Source organism: Falco naumanni, chromosome 2 (assembly GCF_017639655.2).
Source record: "Falco naumanni isolate bFalNau1 chromosome 2, bFalNau1.pat, whole genome shotgun sequence".
NCBI classification, from domain to species: Eukaryota; Metazoa; Chordata; class Aves; order Falconiformes; family Falconidae; genus Falco; species Falco naumanni.
The window spans coordinates 81,201,880-81,218,980 of record NC_054055.1 but is presented as its reverse complement, the minus strand read 5'-3'; the positions used below and the strand labels follow the sequence as shown (position 1 = coordinate 81,218,980).

The 17,101-nt window shown below is 46.7% G+C and overlaps 1 protein-coding gene across 1 annotated transcript; it reads left to right on the top strand.

The window, feature by feature from the left end:
- The first annotated feature begins 3,044 nt into the window (after window positions 1–3,044).
- Window positions 3,045–16,682, top strand: SIK1 (salt inducible kinase 1). The gene is made up of 13 exons (XM_040585190.1): window positions 3,045–3,547; window positions 4,581–4,697; window positions 7,224–7,287; window positions 7,490–7,651; window positions 7,919–8,043; window positions 8,159–8,282; window positions 9,276–9,499; window positions 9,740–9,889; window positions 10,499–10,621; window positions 10,873–11,098; window positions 11,792–12,067; window positions 12,620–12,851; window positions 13,655–16,682. Exons 1-13 carry the CDS (start codon window positions 3,395–3,397, stop codon window positions 14,073–14,075), a joined length of 2,397 nt encoding a protein of 798 aa, XP_040441124.1. The 5' UTR covers window positions 3,045–3,394; the 3' UTR covers window positions 14,076–16,682.
- The last annotated feature ends 419 nt before the right edge of the window (window positions 16,683–17,101 follow it).

The window sequence follows — 17,101 nt, the reverse complement described above, 5'->3', positions numbered from 1 at the left end:
GGATGGTGGATTCTCCTCAGTGTAGCCCTCTGGTGAGGTCTTACACCAGGGGTCCTCAAACTTTTTAAACAGGGGGCCGGCGTGCGGATGAAGTGGCAGGCAGTCACCTGCAGCTGCTTGGTTTCCCCCCCCCTCCAACCCCCAGTGGGGGGGGGGCAGGGCGGTTCTGTAAATACCGGGGGCCGGATTGAGGAGCCTGGGGGGCCGTATCCAGCCCGTGGGCTGTAGTTTGAGGACCCCTATCTTACACTCTCCAGGCAGTTCCATAGCACAGGTGTCCACCTTAGGATGGAAAAATTGTGAGATGCTAGGGAGAGCACCAAATGCAGTCGTCTTCTTCCCATTTGGGAAGAAAGGAATTCTAAATTCTGACTCCTTTTAAAAGAAATAAAAATGTTACACTCCTAACTGGGGCTGTCTGTCTTGAGTGTTCTTTCTAAAGAGACCGGTTCTGTTTGCCATCCTAAAACAATCAATTTCAAATGAAAAGAGCAATCATAATTAAAGGGAGGAAAATCCCACCACAGCAGAGGAACCATTATTAAAGTAATTCTTTTCTTTATAACTCCTGGGGCACTGTTCACATGCAGTTGCTACTGTATGTGCTGTTTGTGCGTCACCTCCTCTTCATGAGCTCCACAGAGAATATACTGTTAACTTAATAATAACAATAATAATAAGCTAGCTTTTCATGTGAGTTATTCAAGGCACTATGTAAGCACCAACTGAATGTTACAACAGCTCGGGGTGGCTGCGTGCTATTCCCCTCTTACAGTGAATGGCATAGCAGTCCCATGACCTGGGTCACACCACTGCCTCTGTGTAAGCAGCTCCTGTCCTTCAGCTCCTGACCACCAGCTCTGCGAGACGCTGCCCTCTTCCAGCCCCATTTGAGCCCTGCGGACTGCCAGCCCGCCTGCTCGCACTAAGCAAGCATAGGGACAGCCCATGTTGTGCAATGGTCAAGATAAACAAAGTCTGGGGGTTAATTTCAGGTGTTACTTCTCCACGTTTCTAGGAGAAAGAGCCTGCAGAGTAACTAGACTCCCAAAGGGCTAGCACCCATGCTGCAGGGGGCAACACAAGCAATATAGTTCATTAGATAAGAGAAGCAGAGGAGGTCCTGCTTGCTTCACTACGGTATCCAGATATATGTTGATGACACACAGCTCATGTATCATGTAATTTGATTTATACACAGCACCACATTTTTCTCATCCTGTCTTTAGTGTAAATTTAAAAGAACAGACAAAAAGTGTACTTTCTTCCCGTAGTGGGTCCCTCTTAAGCCCTTTAGAAGTCATCCACAGACCCTAACGAGACCACCAACTGCAGGTGAAATCAATCGTACTGATTTCTTTTAAATCTCCAGTGTGCAGCAGAGCTGTATGTCTTCCACCCAAGGCATCACCTTATTTCAAGCAGTCTGGCAAATCCAATTTACATGGTACCTCTGGATGGAAGAGAAAGGTTGCTGCCCAGGGTACGACTGGCTGTGATGGTCAGGCTAGGGGTTCAGACTAAGATGGACATCTTCCACTCAGGAGCCCAACTGCCAGCTGGAGAATTACTTGTCTAAAAAAACGGTAATAGAGAAGACAAGTTGAATAACAAGTGGCAGGCATCATTCAGGACTTACTTTCTAGGCTACATGTACAAACATTTTGGTCACTTGCTGCGTGAAGGCTGAAGACCTACATGTTTGAACCCTGTGCCTCTGCCGCTTCACATTTGACCTTGAGAGGAACCTCTCGAGAGCTTCCAGAACGCTGAGGTTCAACCCCTAAGCAGCCTCCTTCAGCCTCGGTGTGCAAAAAAGTAACTTCCCAAGCCTCACTTCCAGACCGACCAGAGGTAATAGCTCTGCAGGTGTATTCAGAATGTATGAGTAAGTTGCAAAAGTATGGCAGGACTGCGTACGTGTGTGTGTAAATATATACATATATATGGTCTCTCTGTTACTACTTCCCGTCCTGCCTGTGTGCAGCTGGTGGACTCAGAGGGTTGCTGGCCCCACACTGGGCTGGCGCCAGCCTCGTGTGCCCGAGGGGGTGGGTGGTCAGCAGCCCCCGGCAGCTCCCCTCCATCACGCCCCGGAAGCACCGGCAAGGAAGGCGGCCTGGCCGGGAGCTGGCGGGTCCGTATGCCGCCGGGGGCACCGGTGCAACGGGTGGGCGGCCACAGCCCTCCGGCTGCTCCGAGGGCAGGACAAAATGCCCCCCGCAGCGCTGCCGCCACGCTTCCCTTGCTGACGGCGGGACAGTCCCCGTCGGTGGCCCCGCGACACGGAGCGAAGGCTGCCTGGTGGCTGGGAGGGGGTAGCGGGGGCCCGGCACCCCAGCCGGCAGGGCCGGGGTCACCAGGACCGGACAGGCGCTTGCGGCGGGGTCGGCAGCCCCGCTTGTGCGGGGTTAGCGCGGCGCTCGCAGCCTCCGTCGAGCCGCCGGCAGGGCAGGGTGGCTGCGGGCTGCGGGCGGCCCGGGGCGGGCTGCGGGCTGCGGGCTGCCGGTGGCCCGGGGCGCTGAGGGGAGGCGCGCGCGGCCCGCCCCCCGCCGCGGAACGGCCGCGAGACGGGTGACGGCTGCCGGCACTCCGCGCGCCAGAGGCTGACGCGAACACCGGCCACGCCGGCAGGGGGCGACCCCGCCGGGAGAAGGGCCGCGGTCACGTGACACCAGAGCGCGCCTTGCCCCCCCTCCTCCGGACGGGGGGGGCCGGGGACTCAGCGCCCCCCCCCCTCCCTCTGCCCTGACGTCACCGCCCCTCCGTCTCCTGGGCGACGGCTCCATCAGCGCGCGCGTCAGCGCCGCCCGTTCCTTGGCAACGGCCCGGTGTCTCGCTCTCCTTCAGCCTCGCGCCTGGGCGCGCGTCTGTCTGGCGTCAAAGTGACGTCAATGGACCCGTCTCGGCTTTCGGCGGTGGGCGGGGGGAAGAGGCGGGAGGGAGGGCGGGGTGTGCGTGTCGGGGGGCCGGCGGAGCGGGGCGGGGAGGCGGGGGGTGGGGGGGGGCCGGGACATCCCGCGTGCTCCCGCCTGCCCCCCCGGCGCGCACACACACACGCACACGCGCACACTCACGCACACCCTCGCGCGCACACCCCGCCGCGGCGGCAGAGCCCGGCGCCGGCAGCCGCAGCGCCCGCCCGCCAGGTACGGCGGCTCCACGGCCGCTCCGCCCGTCAGGCAGCGGCCGGCGGTGGGCGAGCGGGGCCGGCGCTGCCGCGGGCGCCGGACGGGGCCGGGGAAGAGCCCGGCGAGTTGTGAGGGGCCCGGCGGCGGGCGGGGCTGACGCGGTGCGGTGCCGTCTCGGTGCAGGTGCGAGCGCCCGCGTCCCCGGGGCGGCGCGGATGCTGCCCTCCTAGGCGCGGCGTGCGCTGCCCGCCACCGCCTGAGCCATGGTGATCATGTCAGAGTACGCCGCCCTGCCCGCGGCCGGGCAAGCCCAGCAGCGGCCCCTGCGAGTCGGCTTCTACGACATCGAGAGGACCTTGGGAAAGGGCAACTTCGCGGTGGTCAAACTGGCCAGGCACAGGGTGACCAAAACGCAGGTGGGTGCGGGGGACGGGGCTGCTGGAGCGGGACCCGGGAGCCTCCCGCCCGCCGAGCCGGGAGCCGGGAGCGGGACCCGGGAGCCTCCCGCCCGCCGGGCCGGGAGCGGGAGCCGGGAGCGGGACCCGGGAGCCTCCCGCCCGCCGGGCCGGGAGCGGGGAGCGGGGACCCGGGAGCGGGACCCGGGAGCCTCCCGCCCGCCGGGCCGGGAGCGGGAGCGGGAGCCGGGAGCGGGACCCGGGAGCCTCCCGCCCGCCGCCCGGCGCCGCGCGCTGGGTGAGGTGAAGCCGGCGCGGGAAGCGCGCGGCGCGGCGGCCCAGCTTTGCAAAAACGTCCGGCGGGCTGGATGCGGCTGTTGGTGGGAGCTGCAAGTTTTCCTGGTGGCTTCAACAGTTTAAGTAAAATTAAAACCGAGCGTGAACGTACAAAAAAATACCATTTCCGAGTGTTACGGTGGCGTCGTTGAATTGTGCCTTCTCAGTATGCTAAAAAGTCCCAACAAATTAAGGGTCTTTTGAAGACCGTAGATGGGTTTAATTTTTTCATTCAACGTGTATGTGTCAAGAACAAAGAAGTTGTGGTGTTATTTGCAGAAATAATTTATCAATGGGCATGCAACCGTGTTTATATTTCTGGTGCAAGTCAGTATTGTATCAGTCACTACAGCAGAAAATAGTCCGTTACAGGAATCTGTTTTTCACTGGCATGGGATGGATTAAAAGATTTAAACCCTGGCCAGTGCTAATTTTTGCAGTTCTGTTCGCTACTTTATGTTTAATCCTTTGACGCAGAAAACAAAAATGAAAATGTTCTGTGTCGTGATTTCTGTGCAGTTCAGAAAAAGGGAATCAGCTTTGTCAATCCTGTACTTTACAAGCTACTTTACTTGGATTTTGTGACTTGTGTGTGTGTGTGCCGGCAGGGTGTATGTGTCGGTTTTGGGTTTTTTTGTCCTCTTTTGAGACATCTTGACAGTAATCTGTTTTGTAATATCTGGGGTTGTTTTATTTTATTATTTTTTTAAATTTGCAGGTTGCAATAAAAATAATAGACAAAACAAGGTTAGACCCAAGCAACTTGGAGAAGATTTATAGAGAAGTTCAGATAATGAAGCTTTTGAATCATCCTCACATTATCAAGCTATATCAGGTAAGAGGTCAGCTTTGAAGTGCAGCACGCAGATGAAATATGTTTGTGCTCTTCTCTTGCACATGATTTTACATCAAGTATTTGCAAAGAATGCATATTGGAATACTTATTGAAATGCCCTTAAATGGAACTTTTTTTAAAAAGAAGTGATCATTTTCTGAACAGGAGTCTGGTACATTAGACAACTTTTTGACAAAATGCACTGTATAATTTACAGTTAAAACCAGACTAGAGTTTGTTTCAGGTCGGGGCACTGTTTATCTCAACTTCTGTGATTAACTTGCCTTTCCCAGCTCATCTGCTTTTCCAGTTTAGAGGACTGGAACTTCTAACGTGCTTTTGATAAGAGGAAGACTTAAACTCATTGTAGGATAGCAGAGAAGAAAGCACAAAAGTTGAGTTTGCCATAAATGGAAAGGATTTCAAATAGTAAAAAATTTAAGTAGAAATCTAATCTAAGAATTAGAATTCTAACTTAAGTAGGAAAGAAAAAGCTGGTAAATGTTGGTATTTTAGAGTGTATCAAAAAATGACCTGTTTGCTTACTCTGATCCAGTTTGTTTAATTTTGAAAGTGAATTTTAAATATCTTTCCCCTTGTAGAGTTTCACAACATGAATTTTAGTTTAGATTTGTTCAGTTTCTGTGCTGATGGGTATTTTTAACAGTAGGAACAAATTAATGTGTTGTACAGAAAACAGGGTCACATCTGTTTAGTGAGTAAGGTCTGCTTTGCAAATTCGAAATATTCGATCTAATTAGCATTTGGTGTAAGTTCCTCTTAATCATCTTAAATAGTGCCATGTGGATTTAAGAAAAAGATGAGGTATCGCAGTCTGTCTGGACCTATCTAGAAGGGCAGGCGAGTGAGTGGAATAGATGGATGAAGCAGCAGGTCTGAAAGTCCGTATGCAGTAGTAAACACTATTATCAGGTGCAATTTTACCGTTGGGTTTGTTAGCTTTAAAAAAAAAAAAAAAAAGAAAAAAAGTTTAATTAACGTGTAAGGCTGAAGAGCCAGTAAGGCAGGTGGTTAGGCGAGGCATTATTTTTAAAGACCTTGACACACATGAAGTGCTTGATATTTATAGTATTAACCATCATAACAAAAATTATTCTGTGTTAACATCTGACGTCATTGTTGCCCATAGGGCAGTATAGGATATATAGAAACATTCTAACAGTTTGGTTGATTTCATTTCAGTGGAATGATGTGGGTGAAAATACTACTTTGAAGCTTTTAGAAAAGCAGGTTAAATTCCATCTGGTTGAACCACTTCACTTGATGGAGTGAATGACGTTGGTAGTGGACCATAATTTCTTTTCAGTGAAGTTTTCTTTGTTGTTGTAACTGATGCTTTACCTGTTTGGTGGAGGCTGAGAAGCAGGGATGGAATTAGATGACATACCAATGTAGGGTGTGTGTTCTTGTATTATTTCATCATTGTTTTAGTTTCAGCAGGGCGTCTTAATTTCATCCAGCTGGCAACTTTCCCAGAACACTTTCCTTCAGTTTTTTAGACTGGGAACCTCTCTTCCTTTGCTCCCTGTTTGTTTATTTTCATTTCGTGTCTGTGTGTACTTGTCGTGAGGGGGGGACAAGAGTCTTTGAAAAAAGTTACATGTTGGGAGCCTGGAAATTACAGCCTTTGGAGTAGTATTGATGTTTTTTTGATTGTTAACCTGTTGTGAGCCTTCTGCTTCCAAAACAAAATAATCTGCTCCTTGAGGGTCCAATTCCTGGGAAAAGTTGTATTTTAAAATCTGAAATGCAACATTTGAAAGATGTGCATAGTAACTGAAGAATAATTTGGAAATGCTCAGCATTTCTCATTCATTGTTTCAGTTTTAGTTCTTTTTTTTTTTTTTTCCTCCTCCAAATGAAAAAAATATCAAGTGTCAAAGGAAGTCGATACTAGTTTGATAGGTGAATACTGGGTAGTATATTGACAGTTGTTGATGTGCATCAAGCACTGCTGTTACACAAACAGCAACCTATTGTCGGTTGCATGGGAGGCTTGCCATGTCCCCAGCCAAGACCAGATGGGAGTGGGGTATTTGATACTGCTTCTTGATTTGTCCAAGTTGCAACTATCTCTCCTGATCTGAGTACCTGCCAGCCTTGAAACAAAGATGACTTTATATAAACTTTTAAGTATCTTTGAATGTTCAAAATATATCAAATGAATTGTTAAATTATACGTGCATATTTTAACAAAAAAGGAAATCCGGGAAGGGTAGGAAATGATTGAAATGCTCGTCAGTTATCTTACGGAGATTAGGTGGCATGGTAACGGTGAGAAGAACAACGGCATGGGAACCATTGTGTATTGTAGGCACATAAGCATTGATTTTTTATCTCTTTCATTACCACTTTGATGGAAGGAACACTGTGGTGCAAAATCAGCTGCTGCTGCTGCAAATAAATAATTGAACTGATGTGTTTGACAATACGCATAGAAAAATGAATGAATGAAACTACAGAAGCCTGCATTTTTTTAAAGCATGTCCTCTGGTGTCTTCACAGGTTATGGAGACAAAGGATATGCTTTACATTGTTACAGAGTTTGCAAAGAATGGAGAAATGTTTGGTAAGTCCTCACTGACAGAGCTAATTAGATTTAGAAACCATGGCTTTGTTCTTGTAATTCCTGAGAAATACATCTATTGTCTGATTAAAAATCCAGAGCTGGCATTGTCAGCTGTCAAACAGTGAGTGCAGCATCTGCAGGATTATGAAAAATTTCTTTCAGGTGTGTCTAAATCTCATCCCTCTTTTATTTTGTCTTGCAGATCATCTGACTTCCAATGGGCACTTAAGTGAAAGTGAGGCACGGAAGAAGTTCTGGCAGATTCTTTCAGCCGTGGAATATTGTCACAGCCACCACATCGTGCACAGGGATCTCAAAACAGAGAACCTTCTGCTAGATGCTAACATGAATATCAAGTTAGCAGGTAATAAGAAATGCATGGTTACTCTATAAACAGTATTAGACATGTAGTCAAATGCAGTCTCCCTAGGATGATCCTATAAATGTAGTTATGGTAACTGAAAACAAAACAAGTGTTACTGATCTTCCTCAGGACAAAAGAGAATAACTTTAATGAATAGTACGAGAAAAAACCAATATATCTGCTCCCTTTTCTCCATTTTTTGCTACTTCTGAAATATTTCTATGTGGATGAATAATGTCTTATCCTGGACTTTTACCTTCATTTCAGACTTTGGCTTTGGAAACTTCTACAAGTCAGGAGAGCCCCTCTCCACTTGGTGTGGAAGCCCACCCTATGCAGCTCCAGAAGTTTTTGAAGGCAAAGAATATGAAGGACCTCATCTTGATATATGGGTGAGCTTGATATTCCTTAGAAATCGCATTTCACACTTTGTGAGGGTCCATTGGCTGTCAAAATCATTGCTTCTACTGGAGTCACTCACACGTGCTTGCTGTTTTCTATTGACAGAGCCTTGGGGTGGTGCTGTATGTCCTTGTCTGTGGTTCTCTGCCTTTTGATGGACCCAATTTACCAACCCTGAGGCAAAGAGTGCTGGAGGGGCGGTTCCGCATCCCTTACTTCATGTCCGAAGGTACATTTTTCAGATCCTTAATGTCAGAAAAGGGGCTACAAATAAAGCAGTAGCTGTCCCGTTCCTTCCTGGGACAATGATGGATGGAACTGGTTTTGCAGCTGGTAATCACTGTGTCTTCGTGTATTCAGTAATTTCCGTAGGGCAGCGCTTATAGTTGTGGGGCTGCTTGCACATGTTTGCTTTTCTGGGATCTGCTTTATGGTGCATCTAAAAGGCTGTCGTTCCCTTCCTTAGTGTCCCTGTAGATTACAAAAATACTTGACACCCTAGCTGGAGAAATAATCACTCACAAAACAGTGAAAACAGGGTTTTAATGAGACTAGCCTGCAGTGCTGAGAAGGGTGTAGTTCTTCTAAGATATTTCAACTATGCAGAAGGGGTATATTTCAGTGCAGCTATGCTGTCAAGGAAAGCAGCAACAGTGGGGCTTAGCATGTTTCTTGAGCACTCCCAACAGTCTGGTGAGAAAAAGGAACTGAAGAGTATTATCACCTCTCTGATTTGGATTTGAAAACAAGCGAATGTGCCTCTGTCTTAAAGCGAAGAATATCTTTTCAAGTCTGACCTTTATCAGTTAAAGCCCTGAATGGCTGTGACTCCTTGGTTATAAACAAATAAACAGTATATATGGACCAGGAAGTTGCATGTGGTGGGGTTCTGTGCTAAATTCTGACCTATTTTAAGTGGATGTAAACATGATTAAACCTGCATCCACTCAAAACTAGCTCTCCTACAAGGTGCAAGGCCACCAGTGCCAGTATCCAGTACAGCTTCATTTCCTGCAGTGACGTGTTGCTTTTGTGAAATTATGTGGACGTTTCTTGTGCTGTTTTGAATATCTGGTAGTCAGATTAGCCATCAGCTGCTCAGAAACCTTCAATTCCTGTTTTCATAGACATCAATGCCGTTGCTGGGAAGGTTTCTTAGCAGTGACCTGGGCCTGGGCTGTTATTTTTACCCCTTGCTCATAAGTTTGTCTTTGTCATCCAGACTGTGAAACACTAATCCGACGGATGTTGGTTGTGGACCCAACCAAGCGAATAACCATTTCCCAAATAAAGCAACACAAGTGGATGCAAGCTGACCCCTCTCTTCAACAGCAGCAGTCTTTGTCCTTCTCCATGCAAAACTACAACTCCAACCTGGGTGACTACAATGAGCAGGTCCTTGGGATCATGCAGACACTTGGCATCGACAGGCAGAGAACTGTTGAGGTGAGGAGTTCTTGCCCCGTAGACACATCTTCTGTGACTGCCAGAATGCCAATGGTGCAGTCATATATACGTCGTTCAGTGACTAGCCTTGATCCAGTGTGACAGTACAGTAAAATCTTCACTGCCCTTCCAGATTTTTACTTATTTTTTGAGTATGCTTTTATGAGGCCTCAGTGATGAATTTTGGCTGCTTACATCCTTAGTTACTTGTAACTCAAGAGTCTTTTCAATGTCTTCTAGTCTCTGCAAAACAGCAGCTACAACCATTTTGCTGCAATTTATTACCTGCTCTTGGAGCGCCTCAAGGAGTATCGAAGCAGCCAGCTATCAAGTCGTCCAGCAACTGGCCGTCAGCAAAGGCCGAGGAGCTCCGAGATCAGCAATGTTGAGGTAAGGAAGAGGATCACTTACTGGAAAGCTCCGTTGGCTCTCTTTTTTTTCTGCCCCTTGCTACAGCAGAATAGAAGATGGTAGCTCTCAGGCTCCTGAAAACCACTTCTGATATTGGTGCCCTCTGATAGGAAACAGTCTACTATTCCTCAACAGGAGGCTGATTGAATACTCATGACCTGTTTCCTAAGAAGTGACTGTGGGTCAAATAGTCTGCCTCCAGTGCAGGTCAATGAGTCAGAAGATTAGGCTTCTCATGGAAATTTGCCCTCTTAGGCATGGATGGGTTACACTTCTTCGTTACATACTGCGTAGGTTTCTCAGAAGTACTACATGAGTTTGTGTGTTTTTCTGTCATTCTTTTTCTTTTCCTCACCCCCACCCCCTTTAAAATGTGCTCTCAAATTGTACTTCCAGTTAAATTGCCCAGTTTAAGAGGAGTTCTGTGTTTGTGTTGGCATTGAAAGGCTTTGTTCATTTTCATAGAAAGTACATGGAGAAAGCTTGTGTGGAAGGTGGCTCTGAAATTCCTTGAGCCTCCAGTATCTGAAAAGTCATGTTGAATTGTGGTGTATGTGATGGCTTCTGTACATTGCTCTCTCCCTTCAGATGCCTCAGGACAGTCTCACTAGTGAAACCCTGCGATCATCTCTGCTTTACCAGCAACCTCAGAGCCTGATTCAGCCATCCTTGCAGGCAGAAATGGACTGTGACATGAGCAATCCATTACAGGTTGGTATTCTCAGCTAAACTTTGTGTTAATTTTTTTTTTTTTTTTGTGTGGTCTGCCAGTCCAAACCAATAGGAGTTGTGACTCTTATTCTCTCCCTCCAATCTTCTGTTTGGCATTTGGGCATGTTGTTGTAGTAGCCTCTTAAATAATTGGCCTAGTGAAGACATGCCACAGGTCTATGAAGAGTATTAAAAGGTAGTGCAGAAATAAGTGAAAGACCCTTCCATCTGTAATCTGACATGTTTTGCAGCCTCTGTTTTTTCCTGTGGATCCCAACTTCAACGGGCTCTTCCGGAACCGCTCCATCTCCCCCAATAGCCTGCTGGAAACCACCATTAGTGAAGAAGTAAGGCAAGAGAAGGCGTTGGAAGATGAAATTAAGGCATATGACCACCCTATCCGCATCCCTAGCAACACCAGCAGGAGGCACACACTGGCCGAAGTGACCACTCATTTCTATCAGCATGCCCCTCCATGTAAGTAAGTCTGGGAGAGGTGAAGTGTTTCCATAGTTAAAGGAAAAGAACAGAGAAGGACCGCCATAGTGGACAAATGCCTGGGGAGCATGGCCTGATTTGACCTTGACTGGGATAGGAGAGCCCAGAAAAGAGGTCTGTACTCTGCTCTCCCCAGTTCTGTCTTCCTGTAAATAGGCATGGCCCCAAAGGCAGAGAAGTTGCACTGTTGTATTTGATCTAGATCACTATAGAGGAGAGCATTCTCATAAGCAGGACATAACCCTTTTCTGCTTATTTCTGCCGTTGTAGGGTTGGGGGCATCTGAATTAAAAAAAAAGTTATCACTGACTATATTTGGTACACACCCAGACCCTGTGAACTAAAGGAGCAAACAAAACTGTTCACAAAGCAATAATCCTGTGTCAGAGCTGTTGTGCTAAAGCAATACTGTAGGCCTGATCCAGCATAGCCTGGTGACGCTGGAGTTGCTGGCAGAGCCTTGCCAGCTGGATGGGAGCCCAAACCTAGGTTATTCGTTGATGACCCCCTGCCGGAGTCAAGCCCTGCGACAACACAAGTTGTTAGACACCTTTCTAGCTTGCAGCTGCTTATTAGTGCCAGTGTAGGTGGGCAGAAGGCTCTGATGTCATGTTTGTTCTTTCCCATACTCATCCTGGGAATGCTCTTTCTCTCCTTCCTTCCCCTCTGTAGGTATAGTCATTTCCTCTTCTGCAAGCCCCACAGAGGGAACTAGTTCAGACAGCTGCCTTACTTCATCTTCAAATGACAGCTCGGTGGCCCTGAGCGGCTGTTTGGCAGGTCAAGTAATGACGGGGAGCCCAGCCACAGCTAGGATGACGTCGCCCTTCCTAGCTTCCCAGTCTGATGCTCCGGTGTTACAAGCCCAGGGCTGCATGGGAGGTGCTTCTCTCCTGCCTGTCAGTTTCCAAGAAGGAAGACGAGCATCTGATACCTCATTAACTCAAGGTAATGTCTTCCTTGCTTTATTGCTGGGGAATTGCACCCTTCCAACTGCCACTAGAAAAGGGTAGCATGCAGAGGTACTTGCTGGCCTGTGTTAGTGTTATGCTGAGGCCAGCCACCTGGATAGTCTGCCTCTTGTATTCACAGTCCCTGAGGGAGGGTTGGATGCCCTGAGGAAGGTGCTTAGGTGAGACGTTCTCGGATGGTGATTCAGCCTGCCCATGTAGATATTTCTGCTGCCATGAGTGGGATAGCAGGCTCCGTCTTTCTTCTCAAATACGGAGTGCACAGCATCATGATTTCTATCAGATTTCTGCTTTGCTGTGCATGTGTCCGTCTATGCAAGGATGCAGGTGTCCCAAACCCTGTTCCATTACATAAATTTTGCTGTGTCCATCAGGCAGAGGGGTGAGCTGAACTGAAGAGTCACACTCTTTTCTAGCACAGTTCTCACGCAAATGAAGGCAGCTGCCCAGAAAGGCTGATCTGTAAAGTAGGCTCCTAGGCAAATGCTAAGGAGGATTAAAGTGCATTTCTTTTGCTCATGTCCCACAGGCTTGAAGGCTTTTAGGCAGCAGCTGCGGAAGAACGCTCGAGCCAAGGGTTTTCTCGGCTTGAATAAAATCAAAGGCTTTGCTCGGCAGGTGTGTCAGTCCTCCTCATCTCGGGCAGCAAGGAGTGCCATGAGCCCTTTCCAACACACACAGCCGAACACCTGCATGTACAGCAGCAGTGGGAGCAGCAGAGAGGGAAGAAGCCTCCTGGAGGAGGTGCTACAGCAGCAGAGGTGAGAAGCTGGACAGAAGGAGTTTTGCTGGTTTTGTTGGGTTTACTTTGGTTAGGGGCAAGCAAGGAGGAGTAAACGTAGCAAAAGAAGTTGAGGAGTTTGGTCTCTGGGGATTCCTATCCTCCATCTTTGCTATGTGGCAGCAGATAAACTGCTTGGTTTCCTTTTGTGGCTTCCTGCACTGGCATACATAACACAGGACGTGCAGTTCCACTTAAAAATCTCGACATCCAAATATTTGAAGGTTGCTGAATTGAGAAGCAGTTTGGTACTGTGGGGGAAAACATTACTTCTCCCCGTTGCAAGCTGTGTTTTTCTTTGTTAGTTTTGGGAATGCTTTCTTTCCTCCTCTGCCTCCTCCTGTAATTTTCCCATGGCAAGGAAGTGAGACCTTGTAATTTGGAAAAGTTACAGCCCACAAAGGAGGCACAGTTCCAGTGGCCTCAAATGTCATGTGTGGTGGCACCTCTTCATTCCCATAGAAGCAAGATGGAAAATTGAGTTTCCGGTTTATCTGCACACGTTGTCTCTAGAACATCTATTATTAGCAGGCCAAATGGTGACTAGATAACTTTCTGGTGATAGTCGCCCTCTCCAACGTGAGGAGAAGCCAAGTGAAAACATGTTGACCTGGCATGGTCAGCCTGCTTTAATTGTACTGGCTGGATAAGGAGAGGTTTGATAGAGAGGAGGAAACAAAGGGGAAAGTTATGGTCAGTGTTGGGGGCAAGAAAGGAGGAAGAAAAACATTAAACCATCCTAGCAGCACAAATTAACCTCTTCCACCCTTGGCTTTTGTTCAGAATGCTCCAGCTCCAGCATCACCAGCTACTCCAGACAGCTTGTCCCCAGACTGCTCAAACATCTGCAACAAATGGCGTCCCCTCCTCTGATAGCGTAGGTACCTGCAAAGCATCCAATTCTCTTCTGTTGTCAGAGCTACAAAGGGAGAACTCATTTGAGCTAGCCTTTGCTGGCAACAGCCAACTGCTCCAACCTCATTTCTTTGGTGTCAGCGTGTCACCGGTGTCCTCAGCAGCTCACCTTTTAGACACACACCTGTACATCAGCAGCAATGTTTCTCCAGTTGGCACCACCTTCTCTCAGCAGCAGAGTTTCTCTGTACAGTCTCCAAGCTATGACGCTGTCACTCTGCAGCACGGGGATTGTGAGATGGAGGACCTGACTTCCAACCAGCTAGGGAAGTTCGTCCTGGTCAAATGAGAGCCCTGGCTGCTACAGCTCACGCTGCTCTTGTTGCAAAGAACTTTCACCACTGTTCCGTGGCGTGTGCGGGTCCATGGCTGGCTGGTGTCGTGTGGACGAGGGACTCTCAGAAGCAATAAATTTCAAAGTATGTGAAGAGGCTGTCTGGCTCAGAAAGCTAGCAACTTTATAGAACTGAAACAAGCAATATGTATGTCTTTTTGCTTCTACTATTCTTGCACTGAACAAATATGAATAGAAACTGAATTTTTTAAAGGAAAAATAATGATGGGGAGGATGGGTGGGGCATTTGTGGGGACAGGGAGGGATGTGGTTGGGGAAGAACTCTTCGGTACTGTACTCAAGTCAGACCAATACAGCTCTGCTGTTATGCAAGATTAGCAGCTGTCCGTAGTGGTGACACAGCAGGGAGAGGCTTTTCAAAGAAGGGACCAGAGCCTCCCTTTTTCACAATATTCATTTATGGGTTTGTGAAGATGATTACCTCTTTTAAAGAAAATAAACAGAAAACCAGTGGCATGCAGCATTATGCATTCATAGAGGACAAAAATGGAAGCATTGCCATTTGTTGGGGGGTTTTTTCCTCCTCTTAACACTCATGTTATTTAAAGGAACCAACATCCCCATTCCACACCTCTCAGATACGTATACTCCAAATGAAAACTGTGAACTTCTTGCTTGATACATCAGCTGGAAAAGCTTAAAAAGCCCTTCTAACTAGTATAGAAGCAAGTCATGTATTGAAAATCTGTCCCTTGATAATCAGGATCCAAACTGCATAATGCCTGGTCTTTCACAGGGATGTTTGTTTGGGGGTGGTATGTGTGTGTATACATATACACACGTGCACACTTGCATATATTTTGTCGGTCTGAATAATCTGTAGGAATCTTTTTATAAACACTTAAGTTTTTTCTTATTCTTGCAGAGGCACTGAGGAGGGAAGCATTAGTACTGGTGGGGTGATGGGAAGGGTTTTCTTTTTAAAAAGCCCTCCTGGAGGTTGCCTACAAAGTTGCCTGAGGGGTATTTCTTAGTGCTGCACGTTGTTATTTCCGCTGCTAATCATGTTTTTATGCATTTCATTATCAGGGTCCAAACAGAACTGACTCTTGGGGAAATGTGCAATATCGAGGTTATAATTATATACTGACAAAGACAAAAGGAATAGGCTAGAACAGAATTCTACTCTAACGGAGTACAGCTGTTTCTGAACAAAACTGTATTAAAAGTGAGTAAAACAGCACAATCTTTGGGTGTTTTTGGTTAGTTTGTTTTTGGCATATTAGCAAAACGAGGTTTTGGATTAGATAGGTGTTTTTTCGTATGGTTTTTAACGCTGTATATGTATATAAATAGGAAGCAGAAAACTATATAACACTAGTTATTTTTTATATTTTGTAATATGCTTATATTGTGTTTCTGGTAAAAAACCCACTCCCCTTTCAAAGCTTCTGCCGGTATCGACAGAAGTTAAGCTTAGATACAAAGGGGAGAACAGACTGTGCTCCTACAGAAATGAGTCAGGTAGGGCGTGCAAACTTTGGAAGCAGGTGAGCAAACAGGGAGCCAGCTTGGCTGGAAGCTGCCATCTGAATGTCAAAAAATAGCTGCATTCTGTCTAAATGCTTAAAGGACCCATCTCCCTAGTGTGACACAGGGTGCCTTCAAGTTACCTTGGCTTCATGCAACCTGCAGTATTACGCATTTGCAAATAATATAGATACCTGTTTTTTTGTTTGTTTTGCTTTTTTTAAAAAAAAGAAAAAAGCCAAAGATCGACCAGGTTAATTGGTGGGAGTAGGAAGGATTGAAGATGTCACGTGGCTCTGTCTGTGGCTCTCCATAAATGACCTCTTTATCTGTGTGTTGTATCTGTGTGTCTATATTGGTGCATCTCCAGCTTGCCACTGCTGCTGCCTGGTCTGGAAGCTTCAAAGTGAGAGAAAATTGCATGAGTTGAATTTCTGGTAATGAGTGGTGCCTTGCAGCAGAGAAAACACCAAAGTCTCATGCTCATTTGTAGTGGTTTAAAAAAAAAAAAAACCACAACAAAAAAAAAACAACCCCAAAACCATGGAGATGGCTAGAGAGGAGGGCAAGAAGAAGCCAGCTCATCACAAAACAGCAACTTTGCCTTCGGTTTTGTAAGGAGTAGCACACATACTTAAAAGGCAGAATTTCCTCTTCAATATTTGTTATGTTTAATGCCATGGATCAAAAGGTGACAGATTTCTTTTGTTTCCTGTCCTGAGCAATGACAAGCACTTTACTTTCATAGTTCAGTTTGGTTTGTTTTTTGGTTTTTTTTTTTTTTTTTCTTTTCCAATTGCTGTAGAACCTCTTTGGAATTATTGCTGGAGCAGAAAGAGGTCATTTTAAAAGTTTGGGGTTTTTTGTAGATATCTTGACAGTGCTGTTCTGCAGACTGCAATGCAATAGGGTATTTAAAGACACTACGTGATTGGTTTAATTGAGATGTATAGTTTATTTTTTATCATGACTGAGCAATCATTTTATTTCTTATGTTAAAATGAGAGGTGTACACCAAAATGATTAGTTGATGTGTTTTATTTAATATTTAAATAAAAAATGTTTTACAATTGTTGCCCTGCATATGATTCTGTGGAGTGTTTTCACCCGATGTATACATATGACTTGCACAGTTAAGACTCATTTTAAAGGCTAAATCCATAGGACATTACGACACTTTCTATTACATACTAAATGAAGAGGAATGGTGGGCTCACAAATCTGATAATGGGATATTGAGCCTTTCGCTGGTAGGCAATCTGTCTGAATCTAACCCAAGTCTGTAGTAATCGGGTTATAGAATCTGACAGTATGAGAGGTCTACAGAGTGAAAATGGTCAAGCATCATTTAGTCGTCACCGGATGAGCACTCCATCCGTGTCACCTTCATCTGAAACAGGCCCCAGCTGAGATTAAGGCAGCAATGAGCAAAGGGGAAGAGGGAGGGAGGGAAAGATTCCAGGGGTGATGGCTTTTCTTCTTTGAAATAT

Bases quoted from the DNA above. Each gene is read 5' to 3' on its own strand.
- SIK1 (XM_040585190.1), top strand. From the start codon at position 3,395: ATGGTGATCATGTCAGAGTACGCCGCCCTGCCCGCGGCCGGGCAAGCC. The intron at 7,652-7,918 runs GTAATAAGAAAT...CCTTCATTTCAG, and splicing joins CATGAATATCAAGTTAGCAG to ACTTTGGCTTTGGAAACTTC. The intron at 8,283-9,275 runs GTACATTTTTCA...TTTGTCATCCAG, and splicing joins CCCTTACTTCATGTCCGAAG to ACTGTGAAACACTAATCCGA.